At 38.0% G+C, this 18,904-nt stretch overlaps 1 protein-coding gene across 1 annotated transcript in view; it reads left to right on the forward strand.

Annotated features, from left to right (window-relative positions):
- The window catches only part of LOC146137832 (protein mono-ADP-ribosyltransferase PARP4-like), a 47,719-nt gene extending 34,113 nt beyond the window's left edge, over window positions 1–13,606 (forward strand). The window contains exons 24-36 of the mRNA XM_083393961.1: window positions 761–958; window positions 1,577–1,657; window positions 2,700–2,882; window positions 3,697–3,807; window positions 6,113–6,305; window positions 7,000–7,225; window positions 7,904–9,665; window positions 10,255–10,330; window positions 10,852–10,925; window positions 11,731–11,842; window positions 12,118–12,182; window positions 12,685–12,814; window positions 13,052–13,606. Of these exons, the coding sequence (XP_083250087.1) occupies window positions 761–958; window positions 1,577–1,657; window positions 2,700–2,882; window positions 3,697–3,807; window positions 6,113–6,305; window positions 7,000–7,225; window positions 7,904–9,665; window positions 10,255–10,330; window positions 10,852–10,925; window positions 11,731–11,842; window positions 12,118–12,182; window positions 12,685–12,814; window positions 13,052–13,167 (3,327 nt within the window). The 3' untranslated portion in view covers window positions 13,168–13,606. The remainder of the gene's footprint in view (window positions 1–760; window positions 959–1,576; window positions 1,658–2,699; window positions 2,883–3,696; window positions 3,808–6,112; window positions 6,306–6,999; window positions 7,226–7,903; window positions 9,666–10,254; window positions 10,331–10,851; window positions 10,926–11,730; window positions 11,843–12,117; window positions 12,183–12,684; window positions 12,815–13,051) is intronic.
- Window positions 13,607–18,904: the final 5,298 nt, after the last annotated feature.

An 18,904-nucleotide genomic window follows, 5' to 3' on the forward strand; every position in this document is an offset into this window, starting at 1 on the left:
AAGTCGTCTGAAAAAACATTTATTTCAGTGAATGCTTTTTTACTCAATACCAAACTTATTGGTAGTCTAAAATACAGCAAAACAAAAGCTGTTGAAGGTAATGATTCGGTTTTAATATATAAAGCTTTAACGATGTATTGTATCTATATAACCATAACTATGAACATCACGGCACTGCGTCTTAGTTTTTATGCAACCTTTTTATGCAAGTTGTTCACTTTGTGAGAGCGACTGTGATGCTCAGCATAAATGCAGCTACCCGAACTACATGCGAAATAAAAAACTTTCCCTAACTACACACGATGCCATCGAAAAGGCTACGCAAATCAGTCGGCCTTATCAGGATTTTCCTGCAAGTCAGACCAGGCTAGATAAACAACTAGTCTTTTGTGAGGTGTTGGGCAGGAAACGACAATACCACCGTTGCTGCATCCTGTTTCTACATACAAAAAACAATAGCTGATTAGGTTGCGGCAAGCCTTTCCGAAGGCATAATGTGTTGTATATATGGTAAGCCGTTATTGTTGGTCAACTCCAGAAGGGTGCTTCATCACAGAATATACACATTCTGTACTTAAATGTTTCAGTTTTTATCTCTCACTGCTACTTGCTTTTTTGATAAATTGTATCGCCACTAATAAATTCTTGTGGACCCTTATAGTTGTGTAACCCTGCCCTACAATCGTAAAGCCACAACGCGATGTTAAAATAATTGCTTTTATAACGCGAAGTAAAGCACAATTTGCCAACACAATTGCAGGCGCAAAAGCAGCTTAGCAAGGCGAGCCAGCCCATGCTGAGTGACATCAGGATCGAATGGAAGACATTTGATGACAGTGACAACACCGCAATGGCAGTGCCGCATGCGGACCTACCTCTCCAAGCGCCCGAGCACATTTCTGCGCTGTTTAACAATTCCAGGCTCGTGGTCTACGGCTTTGTTCCGCATTGCAAGCAGGTTGGTCCGCGCTTCTTCTGTATGGGTATATAATGCAAAACATGGGCGGGAAATTTTTTTGGGGTGGATGCCTCATAAGAAACAGTAAAAAATGTCTTACATGGCCGGGTCGAGAAACGAATCTGAAATACAAGAATATAAGTTTTAGATATTTTTAAAAGAAAGCAGTAAGTAACATTGTTATGCCCAACTGGTTATAGTTGGGAAAAAGGCGGGCGGTAGCGGGCTTAAGTTTGCCGAGTTCTGTTGTAAAGTCAAATGTGTTTCTGTTTTAGAAAGTTGTCATGATGTTCGGTTCACGTAAGTACAAACTCAACTTCATGTTGTTGCGATGGATCATAGGCTAAAAGTGAAACTAACGTTGCTCTTAATGCCGAGAATTTGCTTTGGTTGTTTCCTCTTAAAAATAACGGCAATAATTTGGATTTTGATCATATTTGACCTAAATGTCGGGGCTGGGGTATATACAGAAAATCCTACTGTTCCTAATGCATAAAACCGAAGTGTAACAGTTTCTTAAGTAACAACAACTAAATAAGCCTCTTTAGATACAAAGTTTTCTGAAGTTTTAAGGAAGGAAACAATTTGTATTTTAATTATTTTCGCTTTGTATGACAGGCCGAAATCCACGCAAAAGTATGCGGACAGGAGATTTCAACCGTCGTCTACACTTCGGATTTGAGTGTTACTACAGGAAAGGTTAGCAAAAAAAATACTTTAAGTGTTTTATTTATGGTGGACGAATAATCTTGCAATGCTCTAGTTGCATTTTATTAACGCCGTGGTTTAAATTTTAAATAGTGGCTCAAATATTTAATAACGTTGTAGTTTTGTGTTAAAAATGGCAAATAATTTGAAGATTACTCGATTTTCTTCATATATGTATTTTCTTTTCTTTACACAATGTACTTGGACGACAAATGGCGAAACAAATAAAGTAAAATCGCAGGGATTGTTTTACGCTTAAAAAAAGACAGAAAAGATATAAAAATAATTACCAGAAACACACGAAAAAAAAATCCGCTTTGTTTCCTTAATTTGAACGGAAGTTTATCGGTTTAAAACGATGGAATTTTTTAATGTGGAAATTGATTTAAAAAACGTCACTTACCTATGTATAAAAGAAGCCTCTCATTTCTTGGATAACATAGGTCGGAGCCCTTTGTTGGTTATAAACGCCATTTTTTATTTCTTATTGTTAAAATTACATTTGTTTATAGCAAAGTATTGATGTTTGTTTGTGTGTTTTCGAAAAAACAATCATAAAAACATTAGTACCAGTTTTATTTTTTTTAATATTTAATAAAAGAACAAACAAACTGTCCGCAATCAAACCAACTTATTTGGATCGCACAAAACAGCAGCTATACAGCAAGATCAAGGAAGAGATAAAGGTTTAAATCGGCAATACCCGATATTGCTATAAACCAGGTTTAGCCAACTTACGTTTGATTGCGATCGACTGGTTCGGTAAAAAACGCACAAGAACACTTATTATATTACAAGCCAGCAATGGAGTTTAATTTGTTAAGTCAAAGGACGCTTTATCAGGCTTGTCCAGACAACAATTGATCATTTTAATGTTCTGCTTGTGTGCGATAGCTATACTGTAATGACTATATTTGACGCGATCGACCACGTGAAATATGGCGATCGACGTTTTGGCTACCCCTGCTAAATTATTAATGGAGGTTGCCAAACGATGACCGCTGCGTTTTACTGTCTGCCACTTTTTTCGTAGATCTTGCATCGGCTTGCGGCGAGAGCAGCGATCCGTGACTACGAGGAGGGCATGCATGACGTCGACCCGCTGAAGCGCGACGAGCTGAGAAAGGCGCGGAAACCACACGTGGTGACCTTGAGCGTGACCCAGTCCATCGTGTCCCAGTACACCAGCTTCGTGGCGGTCGAGGAACGTGAAAAGGTGACGGCAAACAAGTACAGTGGTGTTAGATCAACTGTTTTTTTTAATGTCATTTCAAAAAGAAGTCCAAGTTCGGGCCCGGAGTCGAATCGTTTTACCAAATAGAAAATATGGTACAAATCCAACTTATCACTTGGACAAGTCAAGACTTGTTTATAGGTTGTTTTGGCAAGTCACGTCTGACATAAACAGTGGCATCAGACAAAAAAGGTCTTTTTGAGATACCTTTTAGTATGCTTAAAGAAAAAAACATTTATTTTATGAGTTTAATAAGTCTGGCAGAACTCTGTTACACATCGTTTTTTTCAATTAAATTTAAAAACAAGTAGATCAGACCCGATATTAAAAAATAACAGTGTGAAGCAAAATGGAGAACTCCAGTTGATTCATATGTTAAACATTAGTCATCAACGATTATGTGGAATGCGCAAGGTTAATGTAATTTTTTTTCAAGTATAAAGTGGTCTAAATCCTAATTTCCGTTTTATTTAAAATTGCTGTTTTATAAGGTCGGTTATAAAAAAGGGTGTATCTTTATGCACTCCGAAACCATTGGCATCAGGTTTCTGCTTGTCAATCAATCACTGCTCCGCTAACGCGTATATAAACAATAAAACTCAAGAACTCAGGATTAGGCTTTTGTCAAAGTATAATATATTTTCCTTTGTTATCCATACTTTGCTGTGCATACGTATACTTTCATGACTTAAAGAAAATGATAATGCCAGTAAGCGAAATACATATTCCTCTGACAAAATTCTGATCGTGTGTTTCACTCGGCTTTTATTTACTTTAAAACCTAATATAATTTCAGGGCGAGGACATGGTTACTGGAAAAGGTCCGAGCGTGAAGGATTTGGTCGCTTCCGTGTCGATCGACAAACTTGAAGATCTCTCCTGGACCGGAAGTGACGACGATGACGAGGTACACGCTTCCGGTTTTGCGTAGCAAATATTGCAGGCTTGAGATTTACCCTCGGCCGCTCGCCAAAACAAATGCAATTTTACCAAGGCAAAGTGCGACTGGCGAGTGTCTAACGCAATAATTTGTTTTTTGTTGTAAGACCTGCTGGACTCATTAGTTGATCTGCGACAAATTATTCGTAACTTCAAAATTTACGAAAAGCAACAACTAAAAAGCCATTAATAAATTGACTGATTGTTTGTGTGTTGTAAATATTGTTAAATTTACAAGACTTTTTTTATTGCATGCATTTAACACGACACTGCGTTTAATTTGTATTATTACAATTTTATTCACTTCTATCGGCCATTGTAGACAGGGGGTACGAAAAAAAATTATGTAAGCTCAAAGGGTACGAGCGCGCATGGAAGCCGATACCCGACGCCAACCGATAGTATTGGTCATCGTCCGATAACAGGGTGGTATCGGTGCCGATCCGATATGAAATTGGCATAGAATTGTTAGCCATGATTTGCCACCCAATCCAACAATTTCAACCTTAAAAGTTTTGTAAATGATGGTAATTCTTTTTAGCAACGAAACAAATTTGGGCCTATAAACCTGGAAAATTTTAGCCTGGAATCTTGAACGTTTCAATATAAACTGTTTTATTTATTTGACCATAGTAATGACGTCATTGATATCGATTAGGATCGCGATACTTTTGTACGAAATATCGGGTCTCATATGTCTACGCATTGAAGTAGAAAGGCTGAAAAAAAATAATTTTGCGTGTGGTAGTTGGTAGTTATTTCAGTCGATTGCTGATTGGTAGACATTGCAAATTTTAAGTAATATATATAGTCTTGCAGACAATTCAGCTAACGGTTAAATGCAACTAAAATATGCCTAATTTAATGTTGTGCTTGCGCAAACGTGTATCTTCAGCAATAATCGTCTCGTCCTTCAGTCGCTGAAGTTACAGTTTGTCGAAGATCAACAAATTCTAAAAATCAACAAAATCCAAAGTTTTAAAACGATTTTTTTATTTTCGTATTGTAGTTCTACTATTTCACAACCAAAGAGTTTCTCGACTTGTTCAAGTTCTCTGCTAACCATTTACCAGCCTGTTTTTTTTTTATAAGTATGTTAAAACTGAAATTACTCACGAAAAGTGTTACGCTGTTGGTAAAGTCGTGCAATATCCCTTTTAATTGTGTCACGTAACAACTAGGGATGCTCAAAGTAGAATATCGAATCCTTGGATTCGAATCCAGATGGGATTCGAATCCAATTCCGCCATTTATTTCGGGTAATTGGAACCGATATAATTTAATGTTTTACCGCGGATTGTTGCGCCTAATTGTACAAACGCGTGTGATAAGTTGGCCTGTCGCCGCGGCGACCAATTTATAGTGCTTGCTTTAAATGTAACCTCGTAGTGCAGTGTCAGCGTTTTTTCGGGCGACCAATTACCGCGTCTCGCGATAACGTTCGTCTAATAATTAAGTGTCAATCAAGCGTTATTGGGCAGCGGCTAACGTGTAATGTCAGGTGTGGAGTTCGCAATTTCCCTAAATGCGTTAAGTTGCAAAAGTAACATAGCGTTGCAAAACGTGCTGGCCGTCCACAAAATGCGCTATGGGGTTACTTCAGGTCAACTTTAGGCCAATATTCAGGGAAGTTATGCAGTTATGCACAACGTAATTGTCAAGAATTCGTTATGTCAATAATAACTTTGTATTCTTTGCAGTACATCATTTGACTGCATAACAGATCATGTTAGTCAAAAAAGAAGCACAATAAGACTTAACAATGCTTTCAAAATCAGGACCGAATTGCTTTAGACTTCTGTGTGGAGTGTTGCATTTTCTCACTATTGGCAAAAATATAAGTTTTGGACACAACCTGGACAGTTGACATAATACAGTTTACAGAACGGCTTCAGATGACAGTTGTTAAGAATGTTAAACATATGAGAGAGTTTTTTAATTATAATGAACACATGTTAGAAAATTGTTTGGGCGATTTATTGCTGTGATCGTGGGCCCTGTAGGGTAGATTAAGATTAATCCCTTCCCCAAACAAAATCGGGGTTAAATAATTTAATAAAAATATACTAGGATTCGCTATTCTGGATTCGTTATTCTAGATTCGAAACCTATTATTCCAGAATACCTTGGGATTCTACTTTGAACATCCCTAGTAACAACACTTAAAGTAATTTCATTTCGTAACTTGTTCATTTGAACATTGCTTACATGCTGTTGTTTGGTAAGCTCGTCTTCATCTGTTGTGTCGAATTCCGAATCCATTTTTATTTCAGGTTACTATTGAAAAAGTTACAGCGCAAATTTGCGCGGCCGAGGTTGCCTTCTATAGTTCTGTGACGCAAGCAAGCAGGATGTTGGACGAGGCGCAGCAAATGACCCAGTCGTTATCAGGCTATGAACAGAAAAAGGGACTTTTCTTGAACGACGCTGCACTGGTCAAGTTGGGAATGAAAGATAAGCTCTCAGGTATTCCTAACAATTCACTCGTGTCGCATACATTCCTCATTATTAGGACAGTGTTGTAAGCTCCTGATAATAACAATTGTGATTGGGTCAAACCTTATTTACTAGTCGTCCCTTACTCGCAAGTTAATACATTACATATCCAACGAAAAATAACCAAAGTTCCCACAAAATAATTTTTAATGCTTTAGTAAAATTAAGTGTAATAGGAAATTTTAGATAAAAGAACGTAAAAAAATTGTTTTTTTTTTCATCGTTTTGTAAGAATTTTATTTTATTCCTTCTCTGGAAAAATTTTCCCCTTCAAACACATGCATTGTGGAGGAGGAATTATTCATAACATGTCCTACAGTCTCCTGAATGTTTAACATTCTACACATCTGCTATTTAAAGCAGCTGTGTAAACTGTAGTGCATAACTTCCGCACCTGAAATTACACGTTAGTCGCTTGTCCAATAACGGTTGATTGACACCATAAACGTTTTGCCACAGCGACAGGCCTTTAGCTCAACTTGCCACTCTCGTATGTACATTGTGCAACTAGGCGAAACCACCCGCGGTAAAACGAAGAAATTCCATCTGTTTCAATTACCGAAATAAACGGCAGAAATAGATACGAATCCAATTTGTAATCGAATGTAAGAATTCGATTTTCTACGTTGAACATCCCTAAAAACTGTGAACTCTTATTGCGCAGAAACGGACCAGAAATACGGAGAGGCGTTTTTCCGCGAAGCGTTGCGCGAAAACGATGACCAAGTGGCGGCCTGCTGCTTCCACGCCTTTCAGCAGACGAAGGCTGCCCTAGACCCCTCCACTTGGTCAAACGATGAGCGACGCGCCGTTCTGCTAGAAATAGCCAGGCGCTCGCGGGCGACACCTGGGGACGACCTGAGACCGTGCTTTTTCAGCATGAGGATGAAGTGAGAAAGAGTTGTTTGGCCATATTTGGTCTGCTCTAATGTCAATTTGTGGTATTGTTAGGTATTTCCACTTCATAACGGCGCGTTTTTTAATCGTCGCCCGTTTAGGTCAAGAAGGGTGGGTTACAGCTGTGCTGAACTTAAAAACTCTAAACGTTTGAAATGAGCGATTCCTCACCTTTCAGTGAAATTACTTCTTTGTTAGATTTCAACCAAGAATTTAATTTTTATTACCCCGCAACCAATTAGAAAACCCCTCGGTCAAATTTTATTCATCTATAATATGGATGGATACAAAACAGTTTTATTAAAACATCATCAGTGTAACTTAAGCATCATTGTTAAACACTTACAATTAACTAACAATGTGAGCTCCTTCCGCGACGAGGTAGTAACACCACTCCGTGAGGACAACTACAATGTCAAGCACTCACCTGGTTAGCACAATTAGTGACTACTGAATAACTCTAAATCTTGTTTAAAAAAATTGCACTAATTTTTTTCGTTTTAGCTGTAATAGAATATCATATCTTTTTCAAAATAGCCCCTTTAAACTTTCAAATGTACAATTTGTTAATTCAGCACAACAATTGGTTTACTTTTTTTTTTGTTTTCTATATTTGTTTTGACGAATTCATATTAAAATATTTTCGGTGTTCAAAGTTTTTTGTCGTACAGTCCTGGAGAGGTCTACAATGATGTCGAAGATTCCTACGCAGATTGCTACGAAGATTGCTACCCAGCGCAAGACGAGGTTTATTGCGACGTAGATTTTCCCGACGTTTATGAGGAGGGCGAGTTATCTTCCGACGTTACCTACACGAACCAAACGTCAGCTGACTACGCGGCCTCGGCTGTTGTAATGGACGCTGGGTCCCTTCACACCACCGCCGGATTTGCAGGGGAGGCCTGGCCTCGAGTTCAAACTCAGAGCGTGGTCGGACGGCCCCGGCACCAGGGGGTCATGGTCGGCATGGGACAGAAAGACGCCTACGTGGGCAGCGAGGTTACGGGCACCTTAATTTCGTCCATTCAAATGCGCGACGAGATTCGATCGCTATCCACCTGGATTTCTGGAGAAAATATTGAAACAGAAGAGCGCCAAGATTCGAGTTCCGACGACGACAGCTGGTCTGATGGAAGCCGGTCGGGAGGCAGCTCCTTGGAATTGAAGCAAGCTTGGCCAAAGCGCCCCGATAGAAATTTAAAAAAATCTTATTTTGAACCTTCCGACATGCCGGCTTTAAAATCATTCGTCCCGCAGTCTAACGTTGAAAGTAAGCCCGGTCTTAAAATCGGTTCCACTCGTAATATGTCATTGGGTGGTGTTTATCAACAATCGGCTAGGGTGGCGTTTAAATCAAAAAAGGAAGATCAAAGTGACCTCAGTGGGCTTTCACAACTTTTCGAAAAGTCGCCAATTTGTACTGCACCTCCACCTCCACCTCCACCTGCAAAATCTTTCGGAGGTCAACTTTTTGGTACTGCACCTCCACCTCCACAATCTTCAGGAGGTCAACTTTTTGGTACTGCACCTCCACCTTCACAATCTTCAGAAATTCAACTTTTTGGTACAGCACCTCCACCTCCACCTCCACCTCCACAATCTTTCGGAGGTAAAGGTTTTCCGAGTGCATCTTCAGAAGATACACTTTATGCTGATGCCCTGCGACTTATGAGTAGGGTGCCCTTGCGTAGTTCGCTTCCGTTCGGCGCCGCTATGACAGGTAGACCATCTGGTTTCGGATCGGCAATGTGTGCTGTTTCACCAACTTCAAAAAAGTATGACAAGCAACAGCAACAACAAGAGCAACAGCAGCAAAAACCTTGCGATCGCGAAAGAAAGCCGAGTCCTGAAGTTGTGTCCTATGAAACACGCGGCGCTCGTCGCCCCGACAAATACGATTCACAAAAAGCGCCGAGTCCGTCTTACCACTGCAAAAGTGTCCAGCAATCGACACCGAGCCATGCTCAGTTATCCCAAACATCCAAGGCAAAGCCGTTGTCTGCACATTTATCTATCCACAACCAATCATCCGCCCTTCGGTCCACAAGTAATAGAGCATTTTCTAGTGAAACAATTCCTCGTCCTGGCCCTCCACTACCCCCGCCCCCTGGTGGTGGCGCCCCCCCGGTTTCGCATCCCAACGTTTTCACTCGACCCTCGGTCGTAAAACCCCCCACTCCTTTGCCAGTCGACCCCCCAGATCGCCCTTCTGCCAGGCGCAAAATGTCTGCTCGTATGTCGCGTAAGCCGAAGCAGCAACAGGATGCCCCAATCTACTTTAATTGCCTTCAACCTGCCTCTTCAGTTTTCGACGACCTAATCCAGGAACAGTTGTCAAATGAATCCACCCATCTGTGTTTCGACTCAGTTCAATATGATGTCCTACCTTACCACTTGGATCACGTGGAAACCTACCGACTTCATGCGGCACCGGTAAGCCATCCGATTTTACTGGTAAATAATCCAAATCGCCAGCTCTTGCGCCCTATGAGATTTGTAAAACGCGAGCGTTTGTAATGTATATGTGTGAAGTTTACGTCCAAAAATGTGAAAGGAAAATGGAGTCAGAATACATTCAGTGCGAAAATGTTTTTTTTTAAATTAAACTCTTTTTCTTAACTTTTTCGTATTTTTGAATGGACACTAATCTTTCAAGGGGTCCATGTACCCCAGTTTAAGAGCTATGTTAAACATAAATGATGTTAACTTCCTGGAAAGAAAATACGAGAGTTTAACAACACATAATTTTACAGTTTCAATTTTTGTTATTATTCCTGGCACTAGTTATCGTATAGCAAAAATCATTGGGTCAAGTGTCACGGAGTTTTAAAAATCTTTATTACCGAGTTTAAAAAACTTGTTTTTTAAATTTAAACGCTAAAGTAACTTTCAATATTAACATGTCGAAAACCAACTCACGAACCAGATCCAGAAATTATAAAACAAAACTACTTTTGGGGCGATTAACGGAACAATCTAATTAAAATACAATCTCGTTTTACCTTCTTATTCCATATTAAAGGAGCCAGCAAAGAAGCTTTATATTAGCCACGATCGCCGAACTTCAAATGACGTTTCGTATGAGCCAGCTCTCACAGGTTTGCATTACTCGATTACCAAATTTTTTTCTTATAATTCAGTGACGTATTAAACTTTGAATATCTCCACTTTGCTTGATTCCCGATCGCCATTTTTTTTGCGGAAACATTGTTTCAAGTTAAAGGTTTCGCACAATTATGATTTTCGTTTCGCGATGTCACGCATTTGCGGCGTTTTAGCTATCGAATGAAGAAAGGCTACCGCGTCCATCGTGTGCATTAAGTAACAAACATTACATTGATCTATATCAGCGGTTCCCAAACTTTTCTAAAAATTTTGCCCGGTGGACCCGTTGTAATTATTTTAATATTTCGCGGCCCTATGAAATTTCAAGGGTCAATCTTGTAGTACATTAGTGCAGTCACAATTCTTTCTAATCTAACAACTTTCTAACTAATGCGAACAATTCGCTGATAGCAGGTATAGTACACCATAATAGATGCTTTATGATGTCACAAGAGACGCGGGAACCGCTGATCTATATGATATTATTTTTTTTAATTCTTGTTTTGGTTATCAGGTTTTCAACGACTCTTTCAAACTGTTACCCGAGAAAAGTTGGAGGACGAAATGCTAAAACTTTGCCTTGAGCCAGTAAGCTATTTTAGTTAATTTCGTTTTTAAAAAAATTAAATTGTCCATTTATCCCCCAAACACATTTACTACGGGACTACTCTGTTGTTCATTTGTTCAGTTAAGCCAGTGGTTCTCAACCTTTTATGGCTTGCGGTACCCCTACAACATTTTTCCGTATATAAAGCACTAGACAGGAGTCGGCAACCTTTTTCTAGTCGCGGGCCAAAACAAATATCTTGCAAGTTTTTATTACATTGCCAAAATAAAAATAAAAAAATGTTAAAAAAAAATTTATGACCAATATTTTTGAATACGTTTTCCGTTTGTCCGCCACGCACTTGGTAGCCTTCCACGGCGCAACGGTAAAGAAGCGCTGGTCTAGTTCAAAAGACAGCCTCAAAACGTAAACGAACCGGACGTAGAAAGATCATTCGCGCGAAGCGTGAAAATTTTCCGCACTTACGTGGTTAAAATAATCAAAACGTATTTTGAAATAGACTCAGAGGCGGCGGGCCGGATGAATTACATTGGCGGGCATAATTGGATTTATTCCACTCTAATCGTACACAAAAGTTGTAAGAGTTGAGCAAAAATCAGATTCTCAAAGATTCTTATATATCTCTCAGCACCCTTAAGCATTAGACATGGCACTCAGAGCTGCCTCGTCACCCCGGTTGAGAACCACTGAGTTAAGCCTTTCCATGCATTGAAAACTAAATTTGGAAATTGTATGAATCGGTTGCAAGCAAAACGTTCACGAGACCTACTGTATACATTAATTTCACAAAAAGAAAACGGTCAGACACCTAATCCTGTTCTTTAGCAATTATTTTCGGCCAGTGACCCGCCTCCATCTTGGTTTTCGCTGGTTATTCAGTCGGAATTTGGCTCCCTTCTAAACGAACTGCTGATAGCTTCTGGAGTGCGATCCTTGGGTGAGTGCTTCCCTAAGTTGTGCCAACCAAATAGTCTAAGAATACGTGGCAAGCAAGCTGCCGTCAAAGCGAGTGGAAAATTTTACCGTAAACCTCTATTTTACATTAAAATAGACGATTATGAAATATTACCACCGGAATCAAATGTACATTCCGCATAAAAGTTGTAATGTCATGTTTATGTCGGATATATTTTCAAGACAATCCCTATTCCATAATCTCTATATTGTGCACTGTACTGTTAAGGACCCAAATAAGTTCGATGCTTTTTTCAGGAATTGAAGTACACAAAGCAGTTTATCTTATGATTCAAACCGCCATTTTAGTTGGATGTTTAAAGGTGCGTGGTTTTATTTTATTTATTTCCTAGTTAACTGACAGTTTTCGAAACATAATCAAGCGTCGCTAAACCAAAGATTCCGACAGACTTAAATAGCGATATTTTATTAGTTTGTCGCCTGTGGAGATATATAGGCTTAAATTAATTGAACATGTTGCCAAATAGATTTTTGTGCCGCTTCTCTAACACAAGTTACAAATAATTTGCCTTACCCGGTAACAACACTATGTTCAGCGACAAACACTAGCCTACAAACGAGATTCACGCCATTTCTATGTACACCGGAGAAGCTTGAGTTTCCAAAGTTAACCTGAATTGATTTACGTCCTATAGTAACTATTTTTATTGTAAAATATTCATTAACCCCCCCCTTAAAAATAATTGTTCCACCTCAGATTTATTTCTCGTAAAATTATGCGACAAGCCGTTCTCGCCGTTCTTAAATAGTTCGAAAAGCCGTCTCAACTAGCACCTTGAAACCATTTGGCTGTATCTTCTATAGAGATTCCTGGATTCCGACGCGTTTACAGCGACCAATAAAAGTGACATGGAATCGCTCTTGAAGCGAATGGAGGCCAGTTTAAAGGCGCACAGTGCGCGTTACCCAGAACTGTACTTTAGACTGGAACTGGGTAAAGTTGTATTACCTTACTTTTACATTTTATTATTTTTGGTTTCTTGTGATTTTTTGGAGTTGGTTTAACGATGCCCCGGCAGTTATTCTATTGATATTTTGCATTCGCTTTATTGTTTTATTTTACAAATCAATAAAACACAGAGCTTTCAATAGATTTTTGCACAGAACTGGGATGAGTGTTATATTTCGTTAAGTTTAACGCTGTATTTTACAGCACTCTCTTTTTGTTTAGGTTCCAGCTGGGACAACGCAGCTGACAGTGTTTTAAATGAACTTCTAAGTAAGTGCCGGGATCCCGCAAAAATTTTGCAAATTGTAAATAAAGAAGAAATGCTACTTGCGTTATAAAAGTAGTTTATGTGTATCGCCTAGGACATTTCTTCTACATCACATTCCAATCTGCAACCTTTCGGCTCCAAAATTTTCCACATTTAAATCGTTGGTAATCCTGCGTCGCTTTGAAAGTTTGGGCTGATAATATCTGTAAATATATTTTTCGAAAGCACTGTATAGGCGTTGTTCTTTTGCTACATTTTTTCGGCACTTGGTGTGTTTTTATTTGCGTCTATAAATTTGTTATTACACTCTTAAATAATTATATTTTATGATTGAATCGATATTAATTGTATAAATTTTATACAAGAAAAACTATAAAACCTAAGGTATATAATACATTTTAATGCTTTTATTTTATTTTTCTTGTCTTATGTAAAACTTAAAAAACTTTTTGCTGAGTTAAATATTACAGAACAACGTAGATTTTAAATATTCTTAGCTTTTTTAAGGTATTTGCCATGTATTCTTACACTTGTCTTATCACGGCAATAAGTTTTTGTTCTTCTTAATGCAGAAATATATTTTTAACTATATATATTTTTTTTTAACTTTTACTTATAATTATTGTTTAATTAAACACATTGGGGAATGAATTTTGTAAATGTGTATGTATTTATGCATTTGTGAATATTTTCACTTCGTAGTTTCGTGACATCTTAAGAAACACACTAATCAGAAAGTGAATCGCACATGATATATTTAATGCTTTTATTTTAGTTCGTGAAACTGGTTGGATTGTACATTAGCGAATGCAGTAGATTTTAGATAAAATTCACTGCGTATTTTATAACACATGTAAACTTGAACCAACATTTTTCAATTAAACCTGATTGGGTATGTACTTCTACATTGATAATTTTTTTCGTGACAACTTGAGAAACACAATATTTAGAACGTAAATCGCATACATAAATCAGAAAGTAAAAGTTTGGTCTACCCACTTTTAATTTTATAACAAAGCACGCTTTGAAATATTTAAAGGTGTTTTTGTGTACTGAAATCAAAGTGTATTTAATAACGCTTAGGCGAAAAGGGTATTAAACGTGCGAGAGGAGTTTGCAGAACACACCAAATATTTCTATATTAAATCTTAGTATCTCCAAAGCTATAAGGTGGTTGATAATTTTGTTTCGCCGGCCGATACAATAGCGAATGTTGAACTTTAGGTTCTCTACTTAAATAGTGAAAACTAAATGCTCGCAAAAAGTTAGTGCGTGTCAAAGTTTAGCTCATTCAACTCAGCGTTGCAATTGCATTTAAAATGCAAATTATGCCTTTTTTGCTCTTTTCTTACCACTGTAATTATTTTACTGTCTTTTAAAGTTGGTGAAAACCGTTCGCTATAACAACAACAAAACTGCAAGTTCAACTGTACAACAGGAATGTTTTTGGGGAAAGCTATTATACATAATATACTGTAAAACGGTTTGGAATAAAGTAAGCATGCCCGCACCCATTCGCGTCCTTTTTAACCGTTTTACCGTAAAAGGTAGTGCAAATCACTTAAATACCATATTCCAGCTGGCGGTAACTAAATTTCGTGACCACACGATACAAAAATACAGGAAATTCTAAACAGTTCACTAAACGCGTGTGTAGCAATATGTTGACAGTTTGAAGAATACACACAACAGGCTGGCGTGGCGACGACACAATCCACCAGACTGTTTCGATTGATCGACCGGGATTTCAACCCGGTAACAATATGGAGCAAGATGCTACAGTAGCAAAATCTTTTCACGAAACACGTAACACATCTAAAACTTCGGGCTCAATTGAAATTTTTAAGATTTGAAATGTACTCTTTTTTAAAGACATTCTTCATTGCCAGGGATGCGGTAGCATATAGCATCTTTTCTTCAGTGCTTGTTGATTCTGCGTTCCAAAAAATAGAAACCGTAGTATTGAATAGTATACCCTCCGTATTTGTACTATTGACCCAGAATAAGATGAAGCGTACATATGTCACCGGGCGCCAAAATGAGGCTTACAAATACCATAATGAGACTGCTTCTTCATTAAATACAATGTTCTATTAAAGTTTAAATTGTTTTCCGTATAAGGTAAAGTTTATTAGGTTAAATGTAACAGAAAATGTAATTAAACCTAAAGGAGGGGGTGCTAATTTTATAGGCTACGCCTCTGATTGGAGGCCTCACATTAAATACTTAAATCCCAGTCAAGTCAATTGGAAAATAACTTAAGTTCAATTCTATTTTTTCTAAAACAAGCTAGTTAAGTCCCAGTCAATTCATTATTAGAGCAAGTCATCTCAAAGTCAAACCAATAATATTACAAAACTACGACAAACCATTGAAATTAGTAAACTCGTCCGATTATGAGCAATAATTGAACTTAAAAACAACATGAGGTAATCTAGTGGTTCACGTGCAAAACTTAAGATAAATAGCCTAATTTTATAATAATGCATTCATTAAAAACGCTTAATTACAACCCAAGTCATTTGAGTCAATGACTTAAGTCCAAGTCAAGTCATTTTACCAAAACGACTTAAGTCAAGTCAAGTCCTTAAAAACAGTAACTTTAAGTGCACTTTAGTCAAGTCATTGACTTTTTGTAAGCTGTTTCACTAAAATTTGTTAAAGGTTACTTTGGTCGTTGTTGACTTGTGAACGTTAGTGCATGTAGTTAAAGGTGTTTAAATAAAAGTAAACCATCAAGATAAATTTATTTAAGTACATGTAATTGTATTGTATACTGCAGAGTGCAGACGTATGTAATTTGTGGCTGTAAAATGCAGTGAACTGTTATTGGATGAAAATGCCAATAACTCGCTAAGATTCGTTGTCTTTTTATGGGACTGGTCTAGAATCTTACCACAACGAACATTATTTGGGTAGGTTTGACAATATTATTAAAAAATGATAATAATAGTTGACCCACCAAAACAATAACCGACACCTTAATAACCCGGGAGCTAGCAGAGATTTAAATAGCGTGTCGAGTACAAAAGGTTTGACTATTTAGAGCATATAAGGGCCCCACATGGACCCCCAAAAGACCGGTCTTAAGTTATGAATTTGGTGCGTTCAGAAAGGGGGACTGTTAAAAAAAACCAAACTCTCGGTTTGAATATCATGTCGAGTACATCGATCAAACCTATCTTAAATGTAAAAATTCGTCTGTTGTATTCGTAGAAGGTTTATTGTTGTTAGACGTAGAAGTAAAATAGAATGAAAAGAACGAATCACACACACTGTTATATAGGGCGCAGAATGCAGTCACCATTCCAACGTAAGCCAACAATTACTGCGCCTTCGCTAGCGAAATAGCACCCCATCCGACAGAAATCAGTGCAGTTCTAAGCAAAAGACTTTTGTGGGTTTTAAGCACAAAGAAAGGATATTTATTGCAATTATACAAACGACAAACAGTACTTACACAGGTACTTACGATACATACAATAAATTACCTCCGTGTACGGTACGTAGCGATCTGACTCCAGCTAAGTGAACAGTGGAACTGCTATTTTTGGTATAAAATGAAATCCCTTATATACAGCATTCCAGCTGGCGGTAATTAAATATCGTGACAATGCGGTTCGGCGACGCATCGAAAAAGAGGAAACTCGGACAAACGACGAAAACACGATCAGGCAATAAACTGTCAAATTGATGAATTCACAGAGGCTGGTGTGACGACGTCACAACCGGCCAGCCTGCTTCATTTGGTTGGACGGGGTTTCAAGCCGGTAACAATATGGAGCGCAAGCGCTACACCTTTTTGCTTAGAAATGCACTGATTTCTAACGGATCGGGTGGAAATAGCAACACGAGAAACACGTGTACAAGGCGTGCACAAGGCGTGTATGATGTATGGAGTGCGAGAACGAAAATACACGTACCAAAATTATACGGTGGTAGAGCTCCATGACAGCAATAAATTCATAACTGAAGAACGGCCTTTTGGAGGTCCATGTGGTGCCCTTATATGCTCTACAGTCAAATCTTTTGTACTCGTCATGGTATTTAAATCTCTGCTATCTCCCGGACTCTAAGGGGAAAACCGATATTAGGCCTGTCTTTCAACATTCAAAGTAAAAATAATCCCTCCAATAAGACAATAAAAAAATTGCACCTCCTTCAAAAAGATATCTCCCAGCACCCGCCGGATAATATCCATTTACTTTTTTACCCATCACACACAACAAAACAAACTAAACCACAGCAACCCCACCTTCAGAAATATATCTCTTAACACTCGTGGAAAATAAATTTATGTTAAAACAGTTTCTTGACAGCCTTCTTAAGCAAAATTGAAAAGTTAAAAGTATTAGGCTACTATCAGCCATGCCATGTTATTAAATTTTGAAATGTAATCATTCTCTTAAAACTGACCGTAAATCTGTTGTTTCGAGCAATATGCAAAACTCTTTTGTGTGCCTACGTCACCTTTTAAATCGAAAGTTTTCCCAGTTTAAGCCAAATAAACGCATATTTTTCTTATTTAGCTGCATGTTTAAGCAAGAGTTAGCTCGAGAAGAACAGTTTTTTTTAAGACAAAAACGTCATCTTTGAAAAAGCATTCAACTACAACAAAATAACATTCTACAACACAATAGCAATGGATTGATTGTTTTGTGCCTTGTGTGATCAAGTATATATTCATAGCAGTGCTGATCGTATACTTAGACATATGCAGCTGCAAAATATGCGAATCTCGCGAGGATGGATTTGAGCACCATTTTGCGCACGAATTTGCTCGAGACCAACGTTTTTTCTAAAAGTATTTCTTTTATGACGTCACGGTATTATGTAATTTTGTGACGTCATTTATGAAAAGCTTTATGGTACCCCAAACAACAAACCTGGATCACATGGTAGCGTGCTTATTTTTCGTCCTTGGCAGATGGCAACCTTGACTAAAGCTATGAATTGCAATGGATATTGTGCTAGTTAACTGTTGTTTGTTTGTAATAAAGACTATATTAAAATGTAATTAAAATAGAAAATAATAAAAAGTATAGTTTTTTTATCTTGGGATTTAGTTTTGTAGCCTACGTAATACTGGTATTTCTACCATTTGCATGTTTACTGTTGTAGGCTACTATAGAGGGTACATAGAATGTTTGTTTTAGTAATTGCTTTTCCGCTAATCATAAAATCCGACCAGGACCATAAATTTTGGTGTGAGGCAGTTCTTAAAGTCTTTTATCTTTCGTCATAAACACGTCTGGTTTACTGCAGCAAATCCCACATAAACACATTTTCTAGACCAGTTGGTTTTACTACTTCTACAGTGTTTTATATTGTTTACTCTTGTTCAATTTTTCTTTTTAGATACTACGCAGCGAACACCGGGTGGGGAACCACTGCCTTACAACTTTTAGATTATCGAATGTGATTTTTGCATTTTTGTTGTACGAAAAGGCCGACTCGCAATCGAAGGAATAAGTACCATCGTCATTCACCAATTCTTTATACGCCTTAAATTTTACAAACTAAACCTGTGTCCTGCATTTAGAACACTGGATCAAACTGTTGCAGCTTACCTCGTGTTGCCCTATATCAACGGTGTCCAACCTGCGGCCGTCGATGAAAAATTGTGCGGCCGTTAACACATATTTCATCAAGCATGTGTTGGCGGCCGTGACCGTGCTGGCATGCGTTAATGGTTGATATGCTAAATGCAGATAAGAAATTTTAACGACTTAAGGGAGTGCAGTTAAATCAGTGAGCTAGGCTCTTTATCTACATTCTCAGTGAACAGAATTATTATGTGCGCTAAA

The sequence above is a fragment of the Ascidiella aspersa genome, chromosome 7 (genome assembly GCF_963924565.1).
Source record: "Ascidiella aspersa chromosome 7, kaAscAspe10.2, whole genome shotgun sequence".
NCBI lineage: Eukaryota > Metazoa > Chordata > Ascidiacea > Phlebobranchia > Ascidiidae > Ascidiella > Ascidiella aspersa.